The sequence below is a fragment of the Rhinoderma darwinii genome, chromosome 9 (assembly GCF_050947455.1).
Source record: "Rhinoderma darwinii isolate aRhiDar2 chromosome 9, aRhiDar2.hap1, whole genome shotgun sequence".
Taxonomy (NCBI): Eukaryota; Metazoa; Chordata; class Amphibia; order Anura; family Rhinodermatidae; genus Rhinoderma; species Rhinoderma darwinii.
The window spans coordinates 31510641-31535789 of record NC_134695.1 but is presented as its reverse complement, the minus strand read 5'-3'; the positions used below and the strand labels follow the sequence as shown (position 1 = coordinate 31535789).

General features: G+C 41.1%; 1 protein-coding gene across 9 annotated transcripts in view; it reads left to right on the top strand.

Annotated features, from left to right (window-relative positions):
• Positions 1-25149, top strand: part of RIPOR1 (RHO family interacting cell polarization regulator 1) — a 270159-nt gene that overhangs the window by 128943 nt on the left and 116067 nt on the right. For all 9 annotated transcript variants that reach the window (XM_075837475.1, XM_075837472.1, XM_075837471.1 and 6 more), the window contains exon 2: positions 2058-2178. In XM_075837475.1, coding sequence (XP_075693590.1) covers positions 2084-2178 — 95 coding nt within the window. In that variant the 5' untranslated portion in view covers positions 2058-2083. The remainder of the gene's footprint in view (positions 1-2057; positions 2179-25149) is intronic.

Sequence of the window (25149 nt, the reverse complement as noted above, 5' to 3'; positions counted from 1 at the left end):
GCGGGGCCACATTGGACAAACGTATTCATAATTTACACCAGAAAAATGGTGTAAATAATAGCGGAAATCTACACCAGTTCCTAGCTGGTTTAGACTTTGGGGCGTAGAAAGGTAGAGGCCAAGGAGAATGGATGGCACACAGCCAGCCGAAAGATGCAACACATTTATTAAGAGGCGTGCGTTGCGTCTTTCGCCAACAAATTTCTTAAGATTGACATATGAAACGCAAGTCTTAATAAATGTCTCCCTACACATGCAGTAGCAGTCTTCGAGATCTCAACATTCTTACATTAAAAATTAGTTCTTAACCCCTTCCCGACATTTGATGTATCCATATGTCGGGTAGGGGAAGTATGGAACGGGCTGTATGTTACAGCCGACACTTCAGAGTAACAAGCGGCATCGCGCTCGAGCGCGATCCTGCTCGTTTAACTTGTTAAATGCTGCTGTCAATACCGACCGCAGCATTTAAATCGTTAGAAAGAGGGGGGCGACCCCCTCCAACAGCTCATCCCACCCCCCCCCCTGCAACGCAATCGTGGGGGGGCGATAGTTGCTATGGCTGCCTGGGGTCCTAATGAAGGCCCCCAGGTCCACAATCTTTGTGCTCCTATTAAGCCTGCCAGAATCACGATATACTGCAATACATTAGTATTGCAGTATATCGTGAAAGCGATCGTTGGTTGAAGTCCCCTAGGGGGACTAATAAAAAAAGTAATGAGTAAAATAAAGTTGTTGTTTTTTATGTAAAAAGTCTGAACTATTACAATATATCATAATTTAACCCGCACGGTGAACGCCGTAAAAAAAAATATTGTAAACGCCAGAATCTCTATTTTTTTGGTCACCTTGTCTCCTACAAAAAATGAAATAAAGTGATCAAAACATTGCATGTGCCCCAAAATGGTATCATTATAAACTACAACTTATCCCGCAAAAAATAAGCCCTCATACCACTTAATCGACGGAAAAATAAAGTTATGGCTCTCGAAATTTGGTGACACAAAATAAATTGTATTTTTTACACTTAGGTTTTTGCTTATAAAAGTAGTAAAACATAGAAAAAAACTATATATATATATATATATATATATATATATTTGGTATCGCCGTAATCGTATTGACCCACAGAATCAAGTTAACATGTTGTTTTAATTGCACAGTGAATTCCGTAAAAAGACGCGCAAAAAACAATGGCGGAATCTGTTTGTTTTTTTTCTCATTTTCGACCCCACAAAGAATTTTTTCCCCCGATTCTTACTAAATTTATATGGCACAATAAATGGTGCTGCGAAAAAACTACAACTCGTCCCGCAAAAATCAAGCCCTCCTAGGACTATATCGATGAAAAAAGTTATGGCTCTTGGATGGCGGGGAGGAAAAAACTAAAATTAAACTCAAAGTTGTTTACGACGGGAAGGGGTTAAAGATCGGCAACATACAATTTAGATATGTTCACACGTATTAGATGTCACGGTGCAAAAATCTAAAACTATTGTTGTGGTTCAACTAAAGAAGCCGTCCTAGGAACATTTGCTAGAGTTTCTATGGAAAAGCACAATCCTGGTGCTGCACGCAGAAATCAGCGGGGAGATAAACAACAACTTACTAGTCAATTCCGTGGCTTTAAAATGAAAACTGTCGGTTTTCTGCTGCAATATCTGAAAGTACTTTTATAAACCAGTTCTTTAAAATGTAACGTGCCCTTTATGTGGAATTATTGCATCTGCCAAAATGTTTATCTACTCTGATAAGTTGAATGCCGCATTACTTTCACGACGTTTATAATAGAAGTTGATTTTCGTGTACAGCAGCAATAATCGTATCTTGTGCGGTTCTGCTGAACTGGACTCAGTACGCCATAAGATACTATGGTGATCTAAATACTGTTCACTTGAACTGCGGGGAGCTGGGGGAGTCTAGGTCTTTGGTCATAATTATTGGTGCTAATATGCAGCCGTTGTCTGAATGCGGGCGGTCTACGTCTAATATCTCTATTCTATGATTAAATTATTGGAAGAAGTCTTTATTTTTCTTGTATTTTTTTTTTCTTTCAGGGAGCTCACACAAAGCCCATTCCACTATGTCGCTCGCCATGCAATCTACGAGGGTCACATCCACTTTAATTACTAGAAGTCAATCATTTGCAGGTGTTAACTCCAACTACGAAAAGACCAGGTTTGTTAATTTTGTCATGTTCTTCCCTATAATACTATAAGAGGTGAAATTGAACTTTAAATATTGGCGGTTGACTTTCTTTCCATAATTGGTATGTGCAGCTATAAGGCCTCATGCCCACTTCAGTTTTTTTCCTCAGGGTGCTATCCGGTTTTTTTTAACTGATAGCACCTTGATACATTCATTTCAATGGGGCCATGCACACTTCCGTTGTTTTAACGGAACCGTGCGTTCGTTCTGTCCAAAATAGGACAGGTCCTACTCCTGTCCGTTTTTGATGGAACAGTCTCTGCCTTTTCATTGATTTGGTCTGTGAAACAACGGGCTGCACACTGAAGCGATCCATGTGGGGTCCATGTTTCACGCAGCCGTCATTAACGGCCGCGCAACGGCCGACGGATGGTTGCATGAGGCCATAGGCTTCTTCTGGACAGTCTCCATTTGAAAGCCAAGATTTGTATTAAACTATCCACAACAGGCCTGGAGGAAAAAGTTGGAAGACACAAAAGATAGCAAACTGCCATAATTGAAGATAATTTACAGTATTGCCAGCCATTTTCTCTTGAACAGCCTATATCTTTGAGAAGCGCCACTTTAGATGGCTCCATATTTCTGAAAAAGCATTTTTGATGGAGAATAACTGCTGTACAGGCTTCACAGGCTAATAATTGGTAACTAAGGTCAGCTACACTATTCTAATTCGCCCTTCTGTACATTCTAAAGAGCTTCTCCCCAGCTGTCAATGACTTCTTGTATTGTTGACTGTACACATGGGGGCAGATTTACTATTGTTGTTGTGCTAGAATTCTGGCCTGAGTTTCAATGCACACGATCATAGATTTTATCTGCAATTACGGATCTGTAATTGTGGATAAAATACTGACACGTTCATTTCTATCCGGCCTTTTACTTTCTAGAATCCCCGGCACTAGGCCTAATCTTCACTTTACTGCCTTTTTCTAAGATGATCAAATCCTCAACCACGTTTGGGCAATATGCCAACAGTATCTGTCAAATCTTCTGTCCCTCAATCAGTTATGATCCTATTGAAAAAGGATCAACCCTGACATAATGTTCTTGTAATTCATGCACTCTTGTGAAGTCCTGCAACTGACAACAAGATACTAAATGAGCATTTGGCAAGACTATCAGCTGGTAATCTTTAGTGATTTTAACAATGTCTGTATAGAATCTCCAAGGTCCCCCTTCCTTATGTACCTCATTTTCAGAATCCCAATCCCCCCCCCCCCCATTCCTTGTTCTCGGGGCTATAAACTGGAATGTTGCCTATTACCTGTTTGAGAACTTTTTTTGTTCTGATGAGTGTCACCCTCTGGTATGGAATATGATCTTGTATTACACTACTGTTCAAAAGGAAAATTGCATCTACGAGTACCCCCTGTCCCACCCGCTCAATGTGTGTGTGGGTGTAAGCTTGCGTATCTGTTCCTTTAGCAAACCATTCATCCTTTCAATACGGCCTGCTGCTTGAGGTTGATAGGGAATGTGGTAGATCCAGTGCACGTTTTCTTGGGCCCACTTCCGGGCTAACCCATGAAATGGGAGCCATTAATAGACTGTACTTCTTGTGGTAGTCCATAAGACTTTTTCAGGTGTTGTAGTAACTTTAGGGTAGTCTCTTGGTCTGCATGTATAATAGGGCAAGTGAGCAGTACTCCTCAATAGGCGTTCACTGATGTGGCACAATATCCACTGAAAGTGGTTCAATAAAGTAAATTTGCCACCCTCGACCTCCAAGTTGACCTCCTGTATCTGTCCCAAAGGCTTTTTCCATTTTCTCTAATTGACCTCTTGGCATACTGGACATTCAGCTATGATGATTTCTGCATCTTTCAATGTTAAAGGGATCCCCTTATACTATGCCCAGTTGTAGGTGGCTTGTGTACCAATGTAAAGGAGAAAAATGATACAGCGCCTGATTGTGCAGGCCACCTATTCACAAAGCGGTGAAGTGATGCGGTGAAAAAGTGGTCATATAAGGAGGTTGTGCAAACGGCAGGCACAACCTATGTATGTATGTATGTATGTGTGTATGTGTGTATGTATGTACCTGTGTGCTGCAGCTGGGCACCGCATGCTCCTGCTGGTAGGCAAGATAAAGCAAAGGAGAAACCGGAACCTCTCTGAGACCGCTGCAGACTAAATGGGCCTTGTTGTTCCTTCCTTACACGGTTTGTCCCATAGACCTGGGCCTCCCCAAAGTGGTTTTTCTTTTACTGTCCATTTGTCTTGGTGCCATATCCAAGTAGTTAGGCCTTTATATACAGCCCAACTGTCAGTGTAGATGAACACTTCACTTTGTTTTCTCCAGGACCATTCGCACAGCCATAAGTTCTGCTAGCTGACTTGATCCAGCATCTTCTGTTTCATGTAGGATAGTCTCTGTGGAGGGTTGGATAGCTTCAGCTGTACAGGAACGTCCTTTTATATGTCACTGTGGCTAAACCATCCATGAACCAGCATGTTCGTCTCTGCTCTTCAGTTAGCTGATCCCAGGAGGGGCCCTCAACTTGTAAGGGTAGTTCCTCAGGTTATCCGTATTGCAGAACTAGACATCGACCGCACATCCACTTGTTATACTTTGATCTATAGCTGCTAGGCAAAAAATTATAAACGCGAACGTGAGGTTCTTAACATTTTGATCAAATTGTATAAACCCACTTGCCACTTCTTGGCGGTAGTTCCTCAGGTTGTTGTGAATAAAAGTTCACCTGTCATCCTAGTTGTTGGTTGACACCTGAAGGTTTTTCTCCACAGATTCCTCCACTTGTGGTTAAATATTTCCACAGCTGGGAAGTCTGCTTCTGAGCAACTGGGGCTGAGACATATGCTCAAGCAACTCTTCTGCTTTTACATATGGGGAAGTCAGTTTGTGAATGATGACCGGGTGTGGGGATTGGGGTGGAGCGGAAGAGGCTATTGGGACTTTGCAGTGTGTACCTCCCTCTGGTGTCCCATCTCTTTCCTAACCCTCTACGTCACTAGTTGCCACCCTCTTTGGTCTGGCTGTTTGTAGCTTCCCTTGTTTCTTCAAATCTTGTCATCTTTAAATCAATTTACTAGTCTTGATCCCATCTATCTCCGCCTTTATGACCCCACTAGCTGGTAGATCAAAAAACAAATCTCTCGATCTCATTTTATTTTATTTTGCACTTTCTGATCTCTCTTCTCCACTGTTCTATCCCTAAACTATGGTTGCACGATGCATAGAAATATCAATACTATTTTGATGCTGTGCACCCTCAGATGGTTAGATAAAGTAAGGGCCTTCAGTCGACTGCGCTATTGATTCAGTCAAAACGACAGAACCCTGTCACAACGGTGACAGACAGAAAACATTAGCTAGGTTTCCATCAACATTGAGTTCAATGGTAAGGGAAACGGAAACTGAGGTTTCCGTTTGCCTTTCCACTGAGGGGTTAACCCGACGGAAGCCTCTGACGGAACCCCTCAGCGGAAACTAATGCTGATGTGAACACACCAATACATACACCTATTTGGTATCGATGCGATTGTATTAACCTGCACAACAAATATATAGTGTCATTTATGATGATCGGTGTATGCTATAAAAAGAAAAGAATAACTGCTTTTTCTTTCTGCATTTTTGCCAAAATAAAAAAAAATTATATAAATTAAATGATCATGTAAATGTACCAAAAAGGCACCTTCATGTCCCGGAAAAAAAAGTCTCTTACAGCTACGTTGAGCAAAAAATTCGCAATACTACACGAAGTATCAGTGTCGAAGTCCAAATTCTATTATCTTGACAAACCTATCCTAAACAGCTTTGTTTTCCCTAAAGCTCCTAGGTGGGATATAAGATTGCATGCAGTGTAAACTGTGGTCCAATTTCTCATGATTGCACTAAACATCGTGATTATGGAGGAAGGTGGGACACTCTCTCTCAGTTTTGTTTTCATTGTGGCGGTAAATAATGCTGCATCTGGTTCCTTCTTAACCTCTACAACTGCAAATTCTTAATTTGTGTCAGGCAGATGATTTTGTGTTATGCAGTCTATGCATGATATTTCCCTTTAATCCCTTCCTGACATTTGTCGTATGGATACGTCATGGAAAGCTAGTGCTTCCCGCATTTTGCCGTATCCATGCGACATTTAGTGGACACCAGCTCAGAAGCTGAGTCGGCGCCACCACCCCGGGTGTCGGCTGCATCTTACAGCTGACAACCTGGGGTAATGTCTAGGACCGAAGTTTGCTCTGATCCCTGCCATTAACCCCTTAAATGCAGCAGTCAAAAGCGACCGCTGCATTTAAGCGGTTTGCAGCTCATTGACACCCCAGCAATAAAATTGCCGGGGTGCATGTGGCTGCAAAGGCAACCGGAGGTCAAACACTAGCCTCCCGGTATGCCTAGCACGGAAGCCTTTCAGGCTTAAAAGGCTTTCGTAGCCGCCGGTAAGATGGTGCCAGCTCAGAAGCTGAGCCGGCGTCCTCAGCAGTGAATGTCAGCTGTATGTTAGTGCTGACATCCACCTGTAACGGCAGGAACCGGAGCTAGCTCCGATTCCTGCCATTAACCCCTTAGATGCAGCAATCGAAAGCAATCACTGCATCTTAGAGGTTGGTAGCAGATCGGCAAACCTGCCATGCATCTAACAATGGCCTCCTGTTCTGCCATTATGGAAGCCGATCAGCCCGGAGGCTAAGCCTAATCGGCTTACTGTCAGTGAATGACTGACTGATGGGTAGTGCAATGTATTAGAAAAAAAAAATCTGACTGCGACCTTCAAGTCCCCTAGTGGGACTAAAGAAAAGTGTAAAAAAAAAAAAGTTGTAAAAAAATATAACGAACGTTTAAAGTAATAAAACACAATCGCCCTTTTTCCCTTATCAAGTCCTTTATTATTAAAAAAAACAAAACATATTTGGTATCGCCGCATCCGCAACAGCCTGAACTATAAAAATGTTATTTATTCCACGCAGTGAACGGCGTAAAAAAAACCGTAAAATACGATGCCAGAATTTATTTTTTGGTCACTTTGCCCTACAAAAATTGGAATATAAAGTGATTAAAAAGTCCCATGTATCCAAATATGGTACCTATAAAAACTATAGATCGTCTCGCAAAAAACAAGCCCTCATACAGCTTTGTCGTCTCAAAAATTAAAAAGTTATGGTTCACAAAACATGGCGACAAAATATACATTCTTTATACAAAAGTAATTTTATTGTGCAAAAAGTTGTAAAACGTAAAAAGAGGCTATAAATTTGGTATTGCCAGAATCGTACTGACCCACAGAATAAAGTGAACATGTTTTTTTTTTTTTACAGTGTTTACCATGCGCTATAAATTACAACTAAAAAATATGCCAGTTGCTGTTTTTTTGGTCTCCTTGCCTCCCAAAAAATAGGATAAAAGGTGATCAAAAAGTCGCATGTACCCCAAAATGGCACCAATAATAACTACAGCTCGTCCCGCAAAAAACAGCCCTCCTGCCACGAAGTCTATGAAAAAATTTAATTCGTTAAGGCTCCAATAAGTCAGGAAATAAAAAATAAAAAAAATGCAGTATTGCTGGCCCGAGGGGAACATTTCTTCTGTTTCAAGAGGCGATTTATCAAGGCCCTAAAATTAGGGAACTGTGAAAGGTAGGGTCCAAACATATCTGCTGGAAGTGAGGGCGCCCGTATTATACCAGGACAACACTTTCCCAGCAAAATTCCCCAAACTGCAAAGGTGCGGAGTGTGGACCAAAAGGGGGATAAGAAAGGACGCCATCTATTAGTGAGACACCGGCCTGTGCAGAAAGGATTGCTTCACAGCGTAACAAATATCTATGGATTGTTTTTTTTTTTGTTTTTTTTACCCTATTATTATACCACCTGACTATGCCTCTGATGTACTCTGCCCAGCTTACGTATGCCGCCACATTATAAACGGAAACACCTGTAAAACTCCAAACAAAACTACTACCAAGCAAAACCCACGCTCCAAAAGCCAAATAGCTCTCATACCCGGGAGAACCCTTTTTAACAATTTTTGGAGTGTCTCTCCAGTGGCACAAGCTGGGCACAACATATTTGCCACTGAAATGGAATATCAAGGGAAAAATTGCAATTTTTACTTTGCACCATCTGAAGCGCAATCATTTATGGAAAAGACCTGTGGGGTGAAAATGCTCACTACACCCCTTAATAAATGCCTTGAGGGGTGCAGTTTCCAAAAGGGGGTCACTTCTCAGGGGTTTCTTTTATTATTTCACATTAGATCCTCTGCAATTGTGAATCAATACTTTGTAAATCGCCAAATTGGGCCTCAACTTCGCATGGTACTCTCACTCCTGATCCCTGTCAAATGTCCAGGCAAAAGATTAGGGCCACATGTAGGGTGTCTCTAAAACCGGGAAACACCGCATAATAATTAGAGAGCTGTCTTGTTATGGTGGCACAAGCTGGGCACCACATATTGGCGTATCTATTGAAAGCATCACATTTTCACACTGCCTGATCGAGTGCACACTAATTCTCTGCCAATCACCTACGGGGTTAACATGCTCACTACTAGGTGCTCATTTGCTTACAGTAAAGAAGGGAGGAAACCTCCAGCTCACCAGTTTGATGCGTCTCCAGACTCTCCGCTCGGATCCCCGCTACGGCTTGCGGTGTACAAATAGAAGAAAAGAAGAAATGATCCAGCGCTGAGTCGTACTTTGGATTTAAAAAGGAAGCAGTATTCCCACCTTTGTTGGGGTATTGAAATAAAATTGAAGGGAGACGCAGTCCCAAGACGTGTGCGGATAGTAGGCGGTTTGCCCTGGCCTACGCGTTTCAAGCACGAGCTGTGCTCTTACTCATGGCAAAAAGAACATTCTTTTTGCCATGAGTAAGAGCACAGCTCGTGCTTGAAACGCGTAGGCCAGGGAAAACCGCCTACTATCCGCACACGTCTTGGGACTGCGTCTCCCTTCAATTTTATTTCAATACCCCAATAAAGGTGGGAATACTGCTTCCTTTTTAAATCCAAAGTACGACTCAGCGCTGGATCATTTCTTCTTTTCTTCTGCTCATTTGCTTCTGAGGCCTGTGCTACGGCCAGATGTGGGATATTTCCTAAAACTGCAGAACCTGGGAAATAAATATTGAGTAGCGTTTCTCTGCTAACACTTTGTGTTACAAAAAATGTGTTAAAAATCTCTGCAAAAAGAAAATGAAATTCGTAAATTTCACCTCTAATTTGCTTTAACCCCTTCACGACCAGCCCACGTAGATTAACGTAGGTTAATTCACGTGGTGCCAGAACAGAGTGCACAGCGCTCTCCCTGTGCTCTGAATCTCTCAGCACTCGCTGCTACTAGCAGCCTAAGTGCTGAGAGAAGACATCAAGACCGGATTGGTGTCGATCCTGATGAGGTGATCGCCATGATAAAGCTATCATGGTGTTTACAGCAAAGTTTGTTGCAGCAACAAACTTTCTGTGCTGTTTGTTACAATGTTTCTCCTCCCTCCCTGTCAGATCGTTCTGAGACTGAGAGAGAAGAAGCTGTGCCGAGCAGCTGCTGTGTGTCTCATATAAAGACACACCAACAGTGAAAAACACAAAAAACACCTCCACATAGATAGTTTAGTGTAGGCAGCTAGTTATAGTTTAGGTAGTCTGTTAGGTAGATAGTACTCAGACTAGGACAATTAGTTAGTAATCAATTAGGGCTTATAGTGTGTGTGTGTATATGCACACACACACACACACACACACACACACACACACACACACACACACACACACACACACACACACACACGTTATATATTATATATAGACATATATTTGAAATTTGTTAATACTAAAAATTCATAATTAGGGATGTTTTATATATCTATAACATCATATAGATATATACGTACATGTAATATATATACGTATATAAATCTCTTCATATATTTTACACGTCTATAAATTCTAAATACATTGATTCATTGTTAGGCTGTGTTCACACTGAGTTTTTTGCAGGAGGAAAATTCCTCCTGCAAAAACTGCTCCAGACGGTTTTTGCACAGTGGTTTGACAAAAACTCGCCAAAACACTCGTCGAGGTGTTTTGTTTTTTTTACCCTTCTGACTGATTGAAATGGGTTTTTGGAGGCGGAAACCGCCTCAGGATAGGTGATGTCTCTTCTTTTTACCGCGATGCGTTTTTTTTGCTCACTGTAAAAAAGCTCATCCAACTCCCATTGAAATCAATGGGAGACATTTTTGGGCGGTTTTTGACGAGTTTTGCGGAGCGGTTTCCGCGCCGGAAAACTCGTAAAAAAATCAGTGTGAACAGGGCCTTAGGGTTGTTCATAAATTTATTGATTAATTGATTAGTGGACTTTTTCTTTGTTACTTTTATTAAAACTGTTACAAAAAATAAGTTAAAAAAAAGAATACGTAAAAAATGGCACGCAAGTTATATACCACTGAAGAGGCATTTGCTCTCTTGGATTCTGATGTGAATGGGGTCACTTTTGGGGGGTTTCTGCTGTTTTGGTCCCTCCAGGCCGTTGCAAATGGGACATGGCACCGAAAACCATTATAGCAAAATTTGAGCTCCAAAACCCAAATGGCACTCCTTCCCTTCTGAGGGCTGTAATGTGTTCAAATATAAGTTTATGACCACATATGGGGTATTGCCGTAATCAGGATAAATTTTTTAACAAATGTTGGGGCGCTTTTTCTCCTTTATTCCTTGCAAAAATTAAAAATGTCTGTTTCTTCAGAAGAAATGTAGATTTTCATTTTCACAGACTAACGCCAATAAATTAAGCAAAAAACCTGTGGGGTTAAAATGCTAACTATACAACTAGCTAAATTCCTTGAGGGGTGTAGTTTCCAAAATGGGGTCACTTTTTGGGGGTTTCCACTGTTTAGGTACCACAAGACCTCTTCAAACCAGACATGGAGCCTAAAATATATTGTAATAAAAAGGAGGCTTCAAAATCCACTAGGTGCTCCTTTGCTTCGGAGGCCGGTGTTTCAGTCCATTAGGACACTAGAGCCACATGTGGGATATTTCTAAAAACTGCAGAATCTGGGAAATAAATATTGAGTTGCGTTTCTCTGGTAAAACCTTCTGTGTTACAGAAATTTTTCTATTACAAATGAATTTCTGCAAAAAAAATTACATTTGTAAATTACACCTCTACATTTCTTTAATTCCTGTGAAATGCCTAAAGGGTTAAGAAACTTTCTGAATGCTGTTTTGAATACTTTGAGGGGTGAAGTTTTTAAAATGGGGTGAATTATGGGGAGTTTCTAATGTATAGGGCCCTCAAAGCCACTTCAGAACTGAACTGGACCATGAAAAAATAGGTTCTGGAAATTTCTTGAAAATGTGAGAAATTGCTGCTAAAGATCTAAGCCTTGTAACGTCCTAGAAAAATAAAAGGATGTTCAAAAAACTATGCAAACATAAAGTAGACATATGGGGAATGTTAACTAGTAACTATTGTGTGTTGTATTAATATCTGTTTTGCAAGCAGATACATTCAAATTTAGAAAAATGCAATTTTTTGCAAATTTTCTCTAAATATTGGTGTTTTTCACAAATAAATACTGAATTTATCGACCAAATTTTTTTACAGACTTAAAGTACAATATGTCACGAGAAAACAATCTCAGAATCGCTTGGATGGGTAAAAGCATTCCCAAGCCATTACCACATAAAGTGACACATGTCAGATTTGAAAAAAATCGCCTGCGTCCACAAGGCCAAAACAGGCTGTGTCCTGAAGGGGTTAAAGAGGCTCTGTCACCACATTATAAGTGGCCTATCTTGTACATAATATGATCGGCGCTGTAATGTAGATTACAGCAGTGTTTTTTATTTGGAACATTTTTGACGGAGTTATGACCTATATTAGCTTTATGCTAATGACTTTCTTAATGGACAACTGGGCGTGTTTTATTTTTTGACCAAGTGGGCGTTGTGAAGAGAAGTGTATGACGCGGACCAATGAGTGACCAATCAGCGTCATACACTTCTCTCCATTCATTTACACAGCACATAGTGTTCTTACTAGATCACTATGTGCAGCCACATACTCGCACATTAACGTTACTCAAGTGTCCTGACAGTGAATAGACATCACTACCAGCCAGGACGTGATGTCTAGTCAGAATTCTGACACGTCTGTGTAAGAAAGGCAAGGCAAGCGTAAGAAAGAAGGGACATGCCTTATTTTAACGCGATTACGCCTCTGACCTCCCATTGACATAAGTGGGAGGCAGAGAAAGCGTATTTTGTGGCGTTTTCTGCCCGGGCGCTCAATGGTTGCGGGTGAAAAACGCAGAGAAAATCGGCGTGCAGGCAGAGCAAAATCTGCCTCAAACTTCCAAACCGAATTTTGAGGCAGATTTTCAGCCGGAAAAAAACTCCATGTGAACCCAGCCTAAAAGAGCCTGTCATAAAATGTATCTTGTAAAGGAGATCTGTACCTTCCGCGTGCAATCTTATAAAATCTCATTTAAGGACTGTGCAGTACAGCCATCAATTTCCAGTGACTTCAATAGGTGGTTGTTACCACTTCATTACTGGAGGCTTTACCCCCTTCAAAACTGAGACTATTTTGGCATAACTCTTAGAAATTCTGCATTTGGAGAGAAATAACTTTTTTTATTTTTCCATCAATGTAGCCGTATGAGGGCTTTGTTTTTTGCGTGATCAGTTGTATTTTTAATAGCACCTTTTTGCGGTATATGTATCTTATTGATTTAACTTTTTATTAACTTTTTTTTTATGGGAGGAAAGGAAAAAACCAGCAATTCTATTATTGTTTTTTGTATTTTAAACTTGCCTTATTCACTGTGCATTATAATTAACATGTTGCCTGTCTTCTATGGGTCCGTCCGATTACGGTAATACAAAATAAGAATATATTCATTTTTATGTTTTACTACTTTTATACTTTTTAGTCAATGTAGCCATATGTGGAAGTTTTTTGTGGCATGAGTCATATTTTATTTTATTTTTTTAAAAACAACCATTTACTAGCACATAGAAATCATTGAAAAAACCTTCCATTTTTTGGGGGGAGGATGGGGAAAAAAAAGTTTTTTTGTTTTTTTTTAACTGCTTCCTGACCAGAAGCTTTACCCCTCTTTCTGACCAGGCACATTTTCACGGTTTAGCCATGTGCCAATTTAAAAACAAATTTTTCGAATACTCCTTCAACCTACATGTATTTTGGTCTTGTTGTGTTCAGAACATGTTGGGCTTCCATATTGTGTAAAAAAATAAGTGATATAAAGTATTTTCCTTTTTTTTTAAAAAAATGGAAACCGAAATAAAATTGTAAAAAATGTGAATAAGTAATTATTTTATTTTTTACGTCTGGTGCATGCCACTGGGTAAACACACCGGAATACATAATTGGCAACTTCTGCCGACTTCGACAATACCAAATATGTGCGCATTTCTTACACGCTGGGCGCAAGGTGGATCTTACAAAAGTTTTTCAAAGCTAGTTCCAAAGCGATCTTTGTGCATGCGACCAGTGCTGCAGCCAAAGATGCCGTGTAGCCCCAGCCTAAAACTGTACAATACATCAATATATCTCTCTCATATATATTGATATGGAGTATAGTTTTAGGCTGGGGCTACACGGTGACTTTGGCCACGACACAGGTCCCATAGCCAAAAATCACATAGTCCAGTAGCCTACATTGCAATTAAAATTTACGTGACGACAATCGCTGTCATTACTTGCTATGTAGAACATAGTAATCTTTGGCCATGTGACCTGTGTCATGGCCAAAGATGCCATGTAGCCCCAGCCTAAACCTATACTACATAAATATATATGAGAGATATTGTAATGACGGGGTAGTCACTCAGTCCCTGCCTACTTGCAACGACCCGTCCTAGGCGACGGGGTACAACTGGGCGACGGTCCCTACGCTCAGTAAGTGCACGACAGACAAACAGACAAGGGTACACAGAAGCTAGGGAAACGGGGCAGCTGCCCACGGAGACACCGTGAGCAAAGAGAGTAGTGAACGAGCAGAGTCAAACTAGGAGTGCACGAGGTACAAAACGCTGAGCAGGAGAGTGGTCAGTAAGCCAAGGTCAATAACAAGCAGAGGATCAGTAGTTCAAGCAGCAGCAGCAGAGCCAGGAAACAAGCAGAGCAGAATCACAGGCAAAGGAGGAACAGGAAAGGCAGGTATTAATAGACAGAGGGCGGGAGCTAGCTCCGTCTGGCCAGGCTGTGATAGGCTCTCCCACTCCTAAGCCTGCCATCTTGAGTGGTGGAAGATGGAGTTCGTCTCACAGACATAGGAGCAGGTGCAGACTGATTACCCACGGGCGTCGACACAGAAGCTGTGTCTGGCAGATCCTTTACAGATATATTGATGTATTGTACAGTTTTAGGCTGGGGCTACACGGCAACTTTAGCTGCAGCACTGGTCGCATGCACAAAGATCGCTTTGGAACTAACTTTGGAAAATTTGTTCTCCAAAAGCCAGTTTGCGCACTATTCATTGTAAGATCCAAATTGCGCCCAGCGTATAGCCTAAAACTATTACTATAGTCACTATATATTGATATAAAGTACAAAGTAATAAAATACACACTTTTTATCTCCAATAAATGTATTTCTATCCATCTGTCTCATATATAATAAACATTTAATACAGATTTTTTTTCGTGTCCTATCCATTTATCTTGTCTATAATAAAGATATTATAATAATCCTAATAATATAATAATTTAAATGCAGATTTTTTTTGTGTCATAGAAATAATTTAATCTTTATCTATCTCATATACAGTGGGTATAAAAAGTCTACACACCCCTGTTTCGTCATGTTGCATAATCAGTCCAATATAAATCATTTCAGAACTTTTTCCACCTTTTAACCCCTTAAGTACGCAGCCTTGTTTTGGCCTTAAGGCTCAGAGCCCATTTTTCAAATCTGGCATATTTCACTTTATGTGGTAATCACGTCGGAATGCTTAAACCTATCCAAGCTATTCTGAGATTGTTTTCTCGTGAGACATTGGGCTTCATGTTAGTGGTAAAAAATTTAAGGTACCTGTTCAGTTCCGAAGTGGCTTTGAGGGGCCTATGTATTAGAAATCCCCATAAAACACCCCATTTTAAAAACTAGACCCCTCAAAGTATTCAAAACAGCATTTAGAAAGTTTTTTAACCCTTTAGGAATTTCACAGGAATTAAAGCAAAGTGGAGGTGAAATTTGCAAATTTCATTTTTCTTGCTGAATTTCCATTTTATTTCATTTTTTTTTTGTAACACAGAAGGTTTTACCAGAGAAACAATACTAAATATGTATTGTCCAGATTCTGCAGTTTTTAGAAATGTCCCACATATGGCTCTAGTCTACTCGTGGACTAAAACACAAGCCCCAGAAGCAAAGAAGCACTTAGAGCATTTTGAGTCCTCTTTTTTATTAGAATATATTTTAGGCAGCATGCCAGGTTTGAAGTGGTGTTGAGGTGCCAAAACAGTAGGAATCCCCCAAAAGTGACCCCATTTTGGAAACTACACCCCTCAAGGAATTCATGTATGGTTGTTGTTACCATTTTGACCACACAGTTTTTTCACAGCACGTATTTGAATTGGGCTGTGAAATTTAAAAAGTTAAATGTTTTCCAATAAGATGTCATTTTTGATAACATTTCTTATTTTCACAAGAAATAAAATACCCCATTTTGTTCCCCAATTTGTCCTGAGTGCGGCAATACCCCATTTGTGGTGATAAACTCCTTCTAAGCCCTCCCATGGGCCCAAACGGCAAAGTAGCGCTATGTGTTTGTTTGGAGTCCAGATTTTGCTGGATTGGTTTTCGGGTGCCATGTCGCATTTGCAGAGCCCCAGAGGTATCAAAGCAATGGAAACCCACCAGAAGTGACCCCATTTTGGAAACTACACCCCTCAAGGAATTCATTTATGGTTGTGGTTACCATTTTGACCGCACAGTTTTTTCACAGCACGTATTTGGATTGGGCTGTCAAATTTAAAAAATTTAATTTTTTTCCAATAAGATGTCGTTTTTTTATCAAAATTTCTTACTTTCACAGGGAACAAAATACCCCATTTTATTGCCAAATTTCTCCTGAGTGCAGCAATACCCCATTTGTGGTGATAAACTGCAGTTTGGGCCCATGGGAGGGCTCAGAAGGAAAATGCCACCATTTGGCCTACTGGAGCTTTTCTGGTGCGACGTCATGTATGCAGAAGCCCTCGAAGTGACCCCATTTAAAAAAACCACCCCTTAAGACATTCATCTAGAGGTGTAGTGAGCATTTTGACCCCACAGGTATTGTGTAAAAGATAATGCGCAGCAGATGGTGCAGAGTGAGATTTGCAATTTTCTATATATCTATGCCATTTCAGTGTCCGTTATAGTGTGCCCAGCATGTGCCACCGGAGATATACACCCCATAAACTGTAATGTGGGTTCTCCCAGGTACGGCAATACCCTACAAGTGGCTGTTATTAGCTGCCTGGGCACACAGCAGGGCTCAGAAGGGAAAGATGAGGGGGATAAGCTGTGCGGAGTGCATCAGGGTAGATTAAAAATCTAAGGGATCTATGATAAATTTTAAAACACTTTCATACAGAGCCCTGGTTTTTCGGGACACGTGTCACATTGATATATTGTGTCCTCCCTTATCCCCCTCTTATAGCAGACTTTTCACCTCTTTTGACTTTTTCCCTTCTTGCCAGTTTGGGGAACTTCTTCTGGAAAGTGTTGCCCTGGTACGATGCCTGTGGCCTCACTTCCAGAAGTACTGGGTGCCCCCTTCTTGGTCCCTAAAGATTAGGTTCTTGATAATGATGTGCATGGCCAGCTACTTATACCACACCGCATGGCGCTGTAGGGCTTCAGGACTTGATCTGACAAGTCCACCCCTCCCATGTACCTATTGGATGCAGTCTGGTTTCAGGGTCTCTGTACTGGTACCTCGTACAGGTTCATGGGTACTGGTGTGGCCATGTATTGTCAATACAAGAACATTTCTCTTGTCCTTGTACTTGACACACTATATGTTGCTGCTAGAATGTGCCCTGCTCTCACCCCTTCTGAGTGTTTGCCCAAGCAGAGTCTTAGGGAGGCCTCTCAGATTTCTTCTAGCAGTGCCGCATGCCGCAGGACTGGAAGTGAGGCAGTTGAAGAGTGGGATGTTGGTATAAAAATTATCCAGGTAGAGGTGGTAACCCTGGTCCAGCAGTGGGTGCACCAAATCCCACACAATTTTTGCATTAATTCCCAGTAAGGGGGGGGGGGGCATTCTGGGGGCTGAATACTGGTGTCCTTCCCTTCATATATCCTAAATCTGGGATACCCTGATGCACTCTCGCACAGCTTATACAACTTCACGCCATACCTTGCCCTCTTACTCGGCAGGTACTGGCGGAATTGAAGCCTCCCTTTAAAATCTACCAAGGACTCATCAATAGAAATACACTTCTCGGGGGTGTATGCTCGGGAAAACCGGGCACTGAAACGGTCTAATAGGGGTCTCCGTTTATACAAACGGTCAAAAGTGAGGTCATCTCGGGGTGGCAGCGGCTCATTATTAATATAATGTAAGAAGAGAAGTATTGCCTCATTTTTATTTATTTTTTAGGTTCCAGTTCAGTTCTGAAGTTGCTTTGAGGGGCCTATTTATTAGAAACCCCTATGAAACACCCCATTTTAGAAACTAGACCCCTCAAAGTATTTACAACAGCATTTAGAAAGTTTATTAACCCTTTTAGTTGTTTCACAGGAATTTCGAGCAAAGTTGAGGTGAAATGTAAAAAAAAATTTTTGTCACAAAAATCCTTTTTATACCATTTTTTTCTATAACACAAAAGGTTTACGATTACGGCGATACCGGATGTTTATAGTTTTTTTTTTTTATGTCTTATGGCGTTTGCACAATAAAATACATTTTGTAAAAAGTCATTTACTTTTTGTGTTACCTTATTCTAAGTGCCAGAACTTTTTTATTTTTCCATCAATAAAGCAGTATGAGGCTTTTATTTTTTGCGTAACGAACTGTAGTTTCGATCAGTACAATTTTTAGGTACATGCGACATTTTGATCTCTTTTTATTCCATTTTTTGGGAGGTGAAGTGACCAAACAATTGTGATTCTGGTACGGTTTATTTTCTTTTACGGCGTTCACTGCGCGGGATAAATAACAAAATAATTTTGTAGTTCAGGCCGTTACGGACGCGGCGATACCAATTATGTATAGTTTGTTTGTTTATATATTTTTTATTAATAATAAAGGACTGATGAGGGAAAAAGGGGGATTTTTACTTTTATTACTTTTAAAACTTTTATTTTCTTATTTTGACACCTTTTTTTTTAACTTTTTTTTTAACTTTATTACTTTGTCCCACTAGGGGACTTGAGGGCAGAAGGCCCTGATCGCTATTCTAATAAACTGCACTACATGCGTAGTGCAGTGTATTCGAGCTGTCAGCTACTCACTGACCGCAAGCATAGTGGGTCCTGACTTTGTCAGGACCCACTAGGCTTCCGTCGATGGCAGAGCCGGACGCCATAGCTTGGTGTCCGGTTGCCATAGTTACAATCACCGGCCGCTATCGTGTAGCAGGCTGGCGATTCTAGCTTAACCCCTAAAAAGCCGTGATCGCTATTGAACACGGCTTTTCAGGGGTTAATCAGCGGGGACACAGCGATCGGTACCCGCTATAGGAGCTGCGGCAGCCGCTGTACGAGACAGCAGCTGTCACAGCTCCTGCATGTGTCGGGAGGACGGCAGAAATGGCCGTTACTCCTGTGACATACTATTCCGTCATGGAGCGCGAACGGGGCGGTTTCCATGACGGAATAGTACGTCACTGAGCGTTAAGGGGTTAATGTCATCTATAATCTGTACAATTGTATTGAAAAACAAACTAAAATCTTTTAGAGGGGGAAAAATTTAAAAAATAACAAAATTAATACGGAAAAGCGGATGACAGATGACCGAGAGGTGTTTTCAGAGAATGAATTTGCTTCCCAGTTACACAATCTCAGCGTTACTGCTGCATTTTGCATTCTTACTAAATCATATAAAGACCATATCCGATCGTGGTGGGAAGTACAAACTATTGAAATATACCTATAAATTCTATTGTGCCCCGATTACGTATTATCCAGGTTGCAGCATCAAGACTTCGTTCTGGGGATTTAATAAAAAAATGGGAGACCGAAATCGATTAGTCTTTAAAGTTCATGAGCATTCTCTTAGAAGAAGAAAAACTCGCAGTTCTAAGGGTCTGAAGGAGGGGATTGAATCCGTTAAATTCTCTAGCAGTCAGTACTGTGAGAGAAAGGAGAGAGTTCTACAGCAAGCAATAGAAAAATGTACCGCTCACATAAAAGAACGCAAACCTTTTCAATATGTTCGAGAGCTTTGATTTTAAGGAGGGTAAAATGTTTGCTTTTAGTGCTAGACAAAATGTTCATCTAGAAACTGACACTGAGCAGTCGTCCTCTGAACGGGATTTGTCTGATACAGAAAATCCGAGATATCCTCTTAGGAGACCCAGAGGAAGTTCTGCTCAGACGAGATATACTAATCTTCAAAATCAGAGAGGAAGAGGTAGCGGCAAGGGCTCTAATCGGGAAGCCAAAAGCCACCCTATCTCGGATTACTTACTAATCGAACGGACATCTAAATGTGGATATGTCCAACTCTGATGACGACATTCAGAACATTAACTTATCAACACGTGAAAGGGATTATCCTTTGTTCCAACGAATAGACTTTATGCTTTTTCTTGGGTGAATGACTTATTTATTTGCTCGTAAATTAAAATGGAATACGTTTTTTAAGACTCATGACAGATGCCAATGTCCGGAATTGGGCATCCTTGAGGAAGATTTGCCACATTTGAGGGTTCTGTGTGATCTATGGGATGATCGTCAAAGGGACCTGGGAGAGGGTTCATTCACTGATCTCAGATTACCATCAGTTAAAAATCCCCCTATAAACACCCCCATAGATGTTTTTTTTGAAAGTGTTGAATAACCAAATAAAAAAACTGGATTGTCACACAAAGCTACAATGTAATACTTCAAGGGAGGAGATGCTTGGGCTCCAGACGCTTGAAAAAAATGACTCGATTGTTATAAAGCCCTCTGATAAGGGGGGAAGCATCGTCCTCATGAGCCGTATAAAGTATATTGGAATGTGTAACCGGGCTTGTTACAAAATTCTGTCAAGTGATCCAACTGTCTGGTTTATTAATGAGCTTAACCCCTTCCCGACATTTGACTTATCCATACGTCATATCCGGGTAGGGGACGTATGGAACGGGCTCACGGAGTGAACCCGCTCCATACAATGTTACAGCTGACACTTCACAGTAAAGAGCGGAATTCGCGCTCGAGCGCGATCCCACTAGTTCAATCCGTTAAATGCTGCAGTCATTAGCGACCGCGGCATTTAAATCGTTAGAAAGAGGGTGGGACCACCTCTAGCAGCTCATCGCGCCACCCCAATGCAATCGTGGGGTGGCGATAGTTGCTATGGCAGCCTGGGGGCCTAATGAAGACCCCCAGGTCTGCCATATTTGTGCTCCTATTAAGCCCTGCCGGAGGCAGGGCTTAATAGAAGTCTGTCAGAAAGACTATATACTGCAGTACATTAGTATTGCAGTATATAGTGCTATCGATCCAATAATCGCTGGGTGAAGTCCCGTTGTGGTACTAGTAAGAAAAAAAGTAAAAATGTGTAAAATAAAGTTTAAAAAAAAACCCTTTTCCCATTTTCCCCCTAGAGGATTGTAAATAAATTTATAAACATAATTGGTATCGCCGCATCTGTAAAAGTCTGAACTATTACAATATATCATTATTTAACACACGGTGTACACCGTAAAAAAAACAACCTGTAGACGCCAGAATCGCTATTTTTCTGGACACCACTCCCACAAAAAATGGAATAAAAAGTGATCAAAACATCGCATATACCCCAAAATGGTATCATTAAAAATTACAGCTTAGCCCGCAAAAAATAAGCCCTCATACCACTTAATCGATGGAAAAATAAGTAATGGTAGTAAAAGTAAGTAGTAAAATATAGAAAAAACTATATATATTTGGTATCGCCGTAATCTTATTGCCCCGCAGAATAAAGTTAACATGTTGTTTTAATTGCACAGTGAATTCTGTAAAAACAAAGCGCAAAAATCAAAGGAGGAATCACTGTTTTTTTTTCATTTTCTACCCCACAAATAATTTTTCCCCATTTCCTAGTACATTTATATGGCACAATAAATGGCGCTACGAAAACTACAACTCGTCCCGCAAAAATCAAGCCTTCATAGGACCATATAGACAAAAAAATGAAAAAGTTATGACTTTTGGAAGGTGTGGAGGATAAAACGAAAATGAAAACCTGAAAGTTGTTTACGACGGGAAGGGGTTAAACATATTCTGAATGATGCCCATACAGAGAGGCATATCAGTGATAGAGAGAGGGCATTTATTTTAGGTGAATGTCATCTTTTACATTCTACCAAAGGTTCATAAAGGTCTGGACCCTCTCAAGGGTAGACCAATTGTGTCTGGAGTGGATAGTATTTCCCAAAATGCAAGTTTGTATGTTGATGATATCCTGAGACCACTTGTTGCATCCCTTCCCTCCCATATTAGAGATACAATGGATGCCCTTAGAAAATTAGAGGACGTTAAATGTGAGCCTCATATCTTACTCGCCAGTTTGGATGTTGAGGCTCTCTACAGCTCTATTCGCCATAACCTTGGGTGTAGGGCTGTGGAGAGCTTCCTCCATTAAAGAGGTACGCATTTTAATCCCCATAATCAACTTGTGGTTAAATTACTCATGTGTGTGCTTTAGCACAATTTCTTTGTTTTGATAAAAATTCCACCAGCTGAGAGTTGTGGCGATGTGTAGCCCCTGTGCCCCTTCCTACGCCAACCTCTTTCTGGTCTGGTGGGAAAAATTAATTTTTTGTGAGGACATGGAGGTCTGAACGTCATCTGTTCTTTGGTTAATGTTCATAGACTGTGTGTTATCTTTTGGTCTGGCACTAGGGAGCAGTTTCATCAATTTGTAGGAGTTTTGAATGTTAACAACCTGGGCCTCTTCTTCATATCGGAGATTCATGAAAATAGTCTAAATTTTCTAGATCTCAAAATCTAGAAAACTGAACAGGGCTGCATTCGTACAGGAAAGATACAGCTACCAGCAATCTGCTACGATTGGAGAGTTGCCATCCAACAGCCCTAAAGAAAGGGATACCTAAGAGTCAGTATCTGAGGGCTCGTTGCAATTTCTACACAATAGCAGACTTTAAGACTTTAGCCTTTCATATGAGAGGCAGGTTCAATCGAAGGGGCTACCCACAGGGTGTACTGAATAGTGCATATCAACATGCCCTTGGTTCAAATAGAGATGAATTGCTCAACCCTAAACCACACCAGACTAAGGAAGACCAGCATATGTTTATAGGGACATGATTCTGCCAATGTGGAAGTCAGAAAGATCCTTGAAACATACAGTGGTTTTCCTTAGGGCTGACCTTGATGTTGGTGGTTTGGTAGGAGAATACCCCTCCATTACCTTCAGACGTGGTCGCAACATCAGGGACAGATTGGTACATAGTCGTTATCATCCATCAAAAATGTCTACCTGGCTGACTTTGAATATTAAGGGTACCCAATGTTGTGGGACATGCAAAACTTGTGCTTCGATCTACACTAGCGAAACATTCAAGAGTAATAGTACTGGAAGGGTCTATGACAACAGATCCTTCCTTAACGGGTTGCCGACACAGGACAAGAATGCTCTTCCTGAGCGGCGAGTACATGGCGCATTCGGACTAGCATTCTCGTCCTGTGTGACAACCGTCTGCGCTCGATCGAGAGAGGGGCAACGGCTGTAATACACAGCCACGGCCCCGCTCTGACAGCGGAGAGAAGTTGACAGCGGAGAGAAGAGAAACAACTTCTCTCCGCCGTTAACTTTTTTGAATGCCGCGATGAAAGCTGATAGCGCCATTCAAGGAGGGGGGACTGCACTTTGATCGCGTCACAGAAGATAACTGACGCGATCATAGCCCATAACTTGTATGGCCAGACAGCCCAGGGTCCATTGAAGGACCCCAAGGGCTGTCTGAACTTACTTCCCGTTGTTAGGGCATACTGAGGTATGCCCTAACAACTGCCTGTGTACAATCAGTACGCAGGCTAATGTACTAACATATACAGTGAAGGAAATAAGTATTTGATCCCTTGCTGATTTTGTAAGTTTGCCCACTGTCAGACATGAACAGTCTAGAATTTTTAGGCTAGGCTAATTTTACCAGTGAGAGATAGATTATATTTAAAAAAAAAAACAGAAAATCACATTGTCAAAATTATATATATTTATTTGCATTGTGCACAGAGAAATAAGTATTTGATCCCTTTGGCAAACAAGACTTAATACTTGGTGGCAAAACCCTTGTTGGCAAGCACAGCAGTCAGATGTTTTTTTTGTAGTTGATGATGAGGTTTGCATACATGTTAGATGGAATTTTGGCCCACTCCTCTTTGCAGATCATCTGTAAATCATTAAGATTTTGAGGCTGTCGCTTGGCAACTCGGATCTTCAGCTCCCTCCATAAGTTTTCGATGGGATTAAGGTCTGGAGACTGGCTAGGCCACTCCATGACCTTAATGTGCTTCTTTTTGAGCCACTCCTTTGTTGCCTTGGCTGTATGTTTCGGGTCATTGTCGTGCTGGAAGACCCAGCCACGAGCCATTTTTAATGTCCTGGTGGACGGAAGGAGGTTGTCACTCAGGATTTGACGGTACATGGCTCCATCCATTCTCCCACTGATGCGGTGAAGTAGTCCTGTGCCCTTAGCAGAGAAACACCCCCAAAACATAATGTTTCCACCTCCATGCTTGACAGTGGGGACGGTGTTCTTTGGGTCATAGGCAGCATTTCTCTTCCTCCAAACACGGCGAGTTGAGTTAATGCCAAAGAGCTCAATTTTAGTCTCATCTGACCACAGCACCTTCTCCCAATCACTCTCAGAATCATCCAGATGTTCATTTGCAGACTTCAGACGGGCCTGTACATGTGCCTTCTTGAGCAGGGGGACCTTGCGGGCACTGCAGGATTTTAATCCATTACGGCGTAATGTGTTACCAATGGTTTTCTTGGCGACTGTGGTCCCAGCTGCCTTGAGATCATTAACAAGTTCCCCCCGTGTAGTTTTCGGCTGAGCTCTCACCTTCCTCAGGATCAAGGATACCCCACCAGGTGAGATTTTGCATGGAGCCCCAGATCGGTCGATTGACAGTCATTTTGTATGTCTTCCATTTTCTTACTATTGCACCAACAGTTGTCTCCTTCTCACCCAGCGTCTTACTTATGGTTTTGTAGCCCATTCCAGCCTTGTGCAGGTCTATGATCTTATCCCTGACATCCTTAGAAAGCTCTTTGGTCTTGCCCATGTTGTAGAGGTTAGAGTCAGACTGATTAATTGAGTCTGTGGACAGGAGTCTTTTATACAGGTGACCATGTAAGACAGCTGTCTTTAATGCAGGCACCAAGTAGATTTGCACCGTGTAACAGGTCTGGAGGAGGCTAAACTCTTAATGGTTGGTAGGGTATCAAATACTTATTTCTCTGTGCACAATGTAAATAAATATATATAATTTTGACTATGTGATTTTCTTTTCTTTTTTTTTTTTTATATAATCTATCTCTCACTGGTAAAACCCTAAACTTACAAAATCAGCAAGGGATCAAATACTTATTTCCTTCACTGTAGATCTATGCCAGTACATTAGAGTTACAAAATCAAAATGATAAATCCCTTTATGGGATTAAAAAAAAAAGTTTTAAATGAATGTAAAAAAAATTCATGATAAATAAATAAAGTCAAAAAAATAGACACTTTTTTATAATAAACTTTTTAAAATAGAAGTCCCAAAACATGAAATAATATAGACATATTTG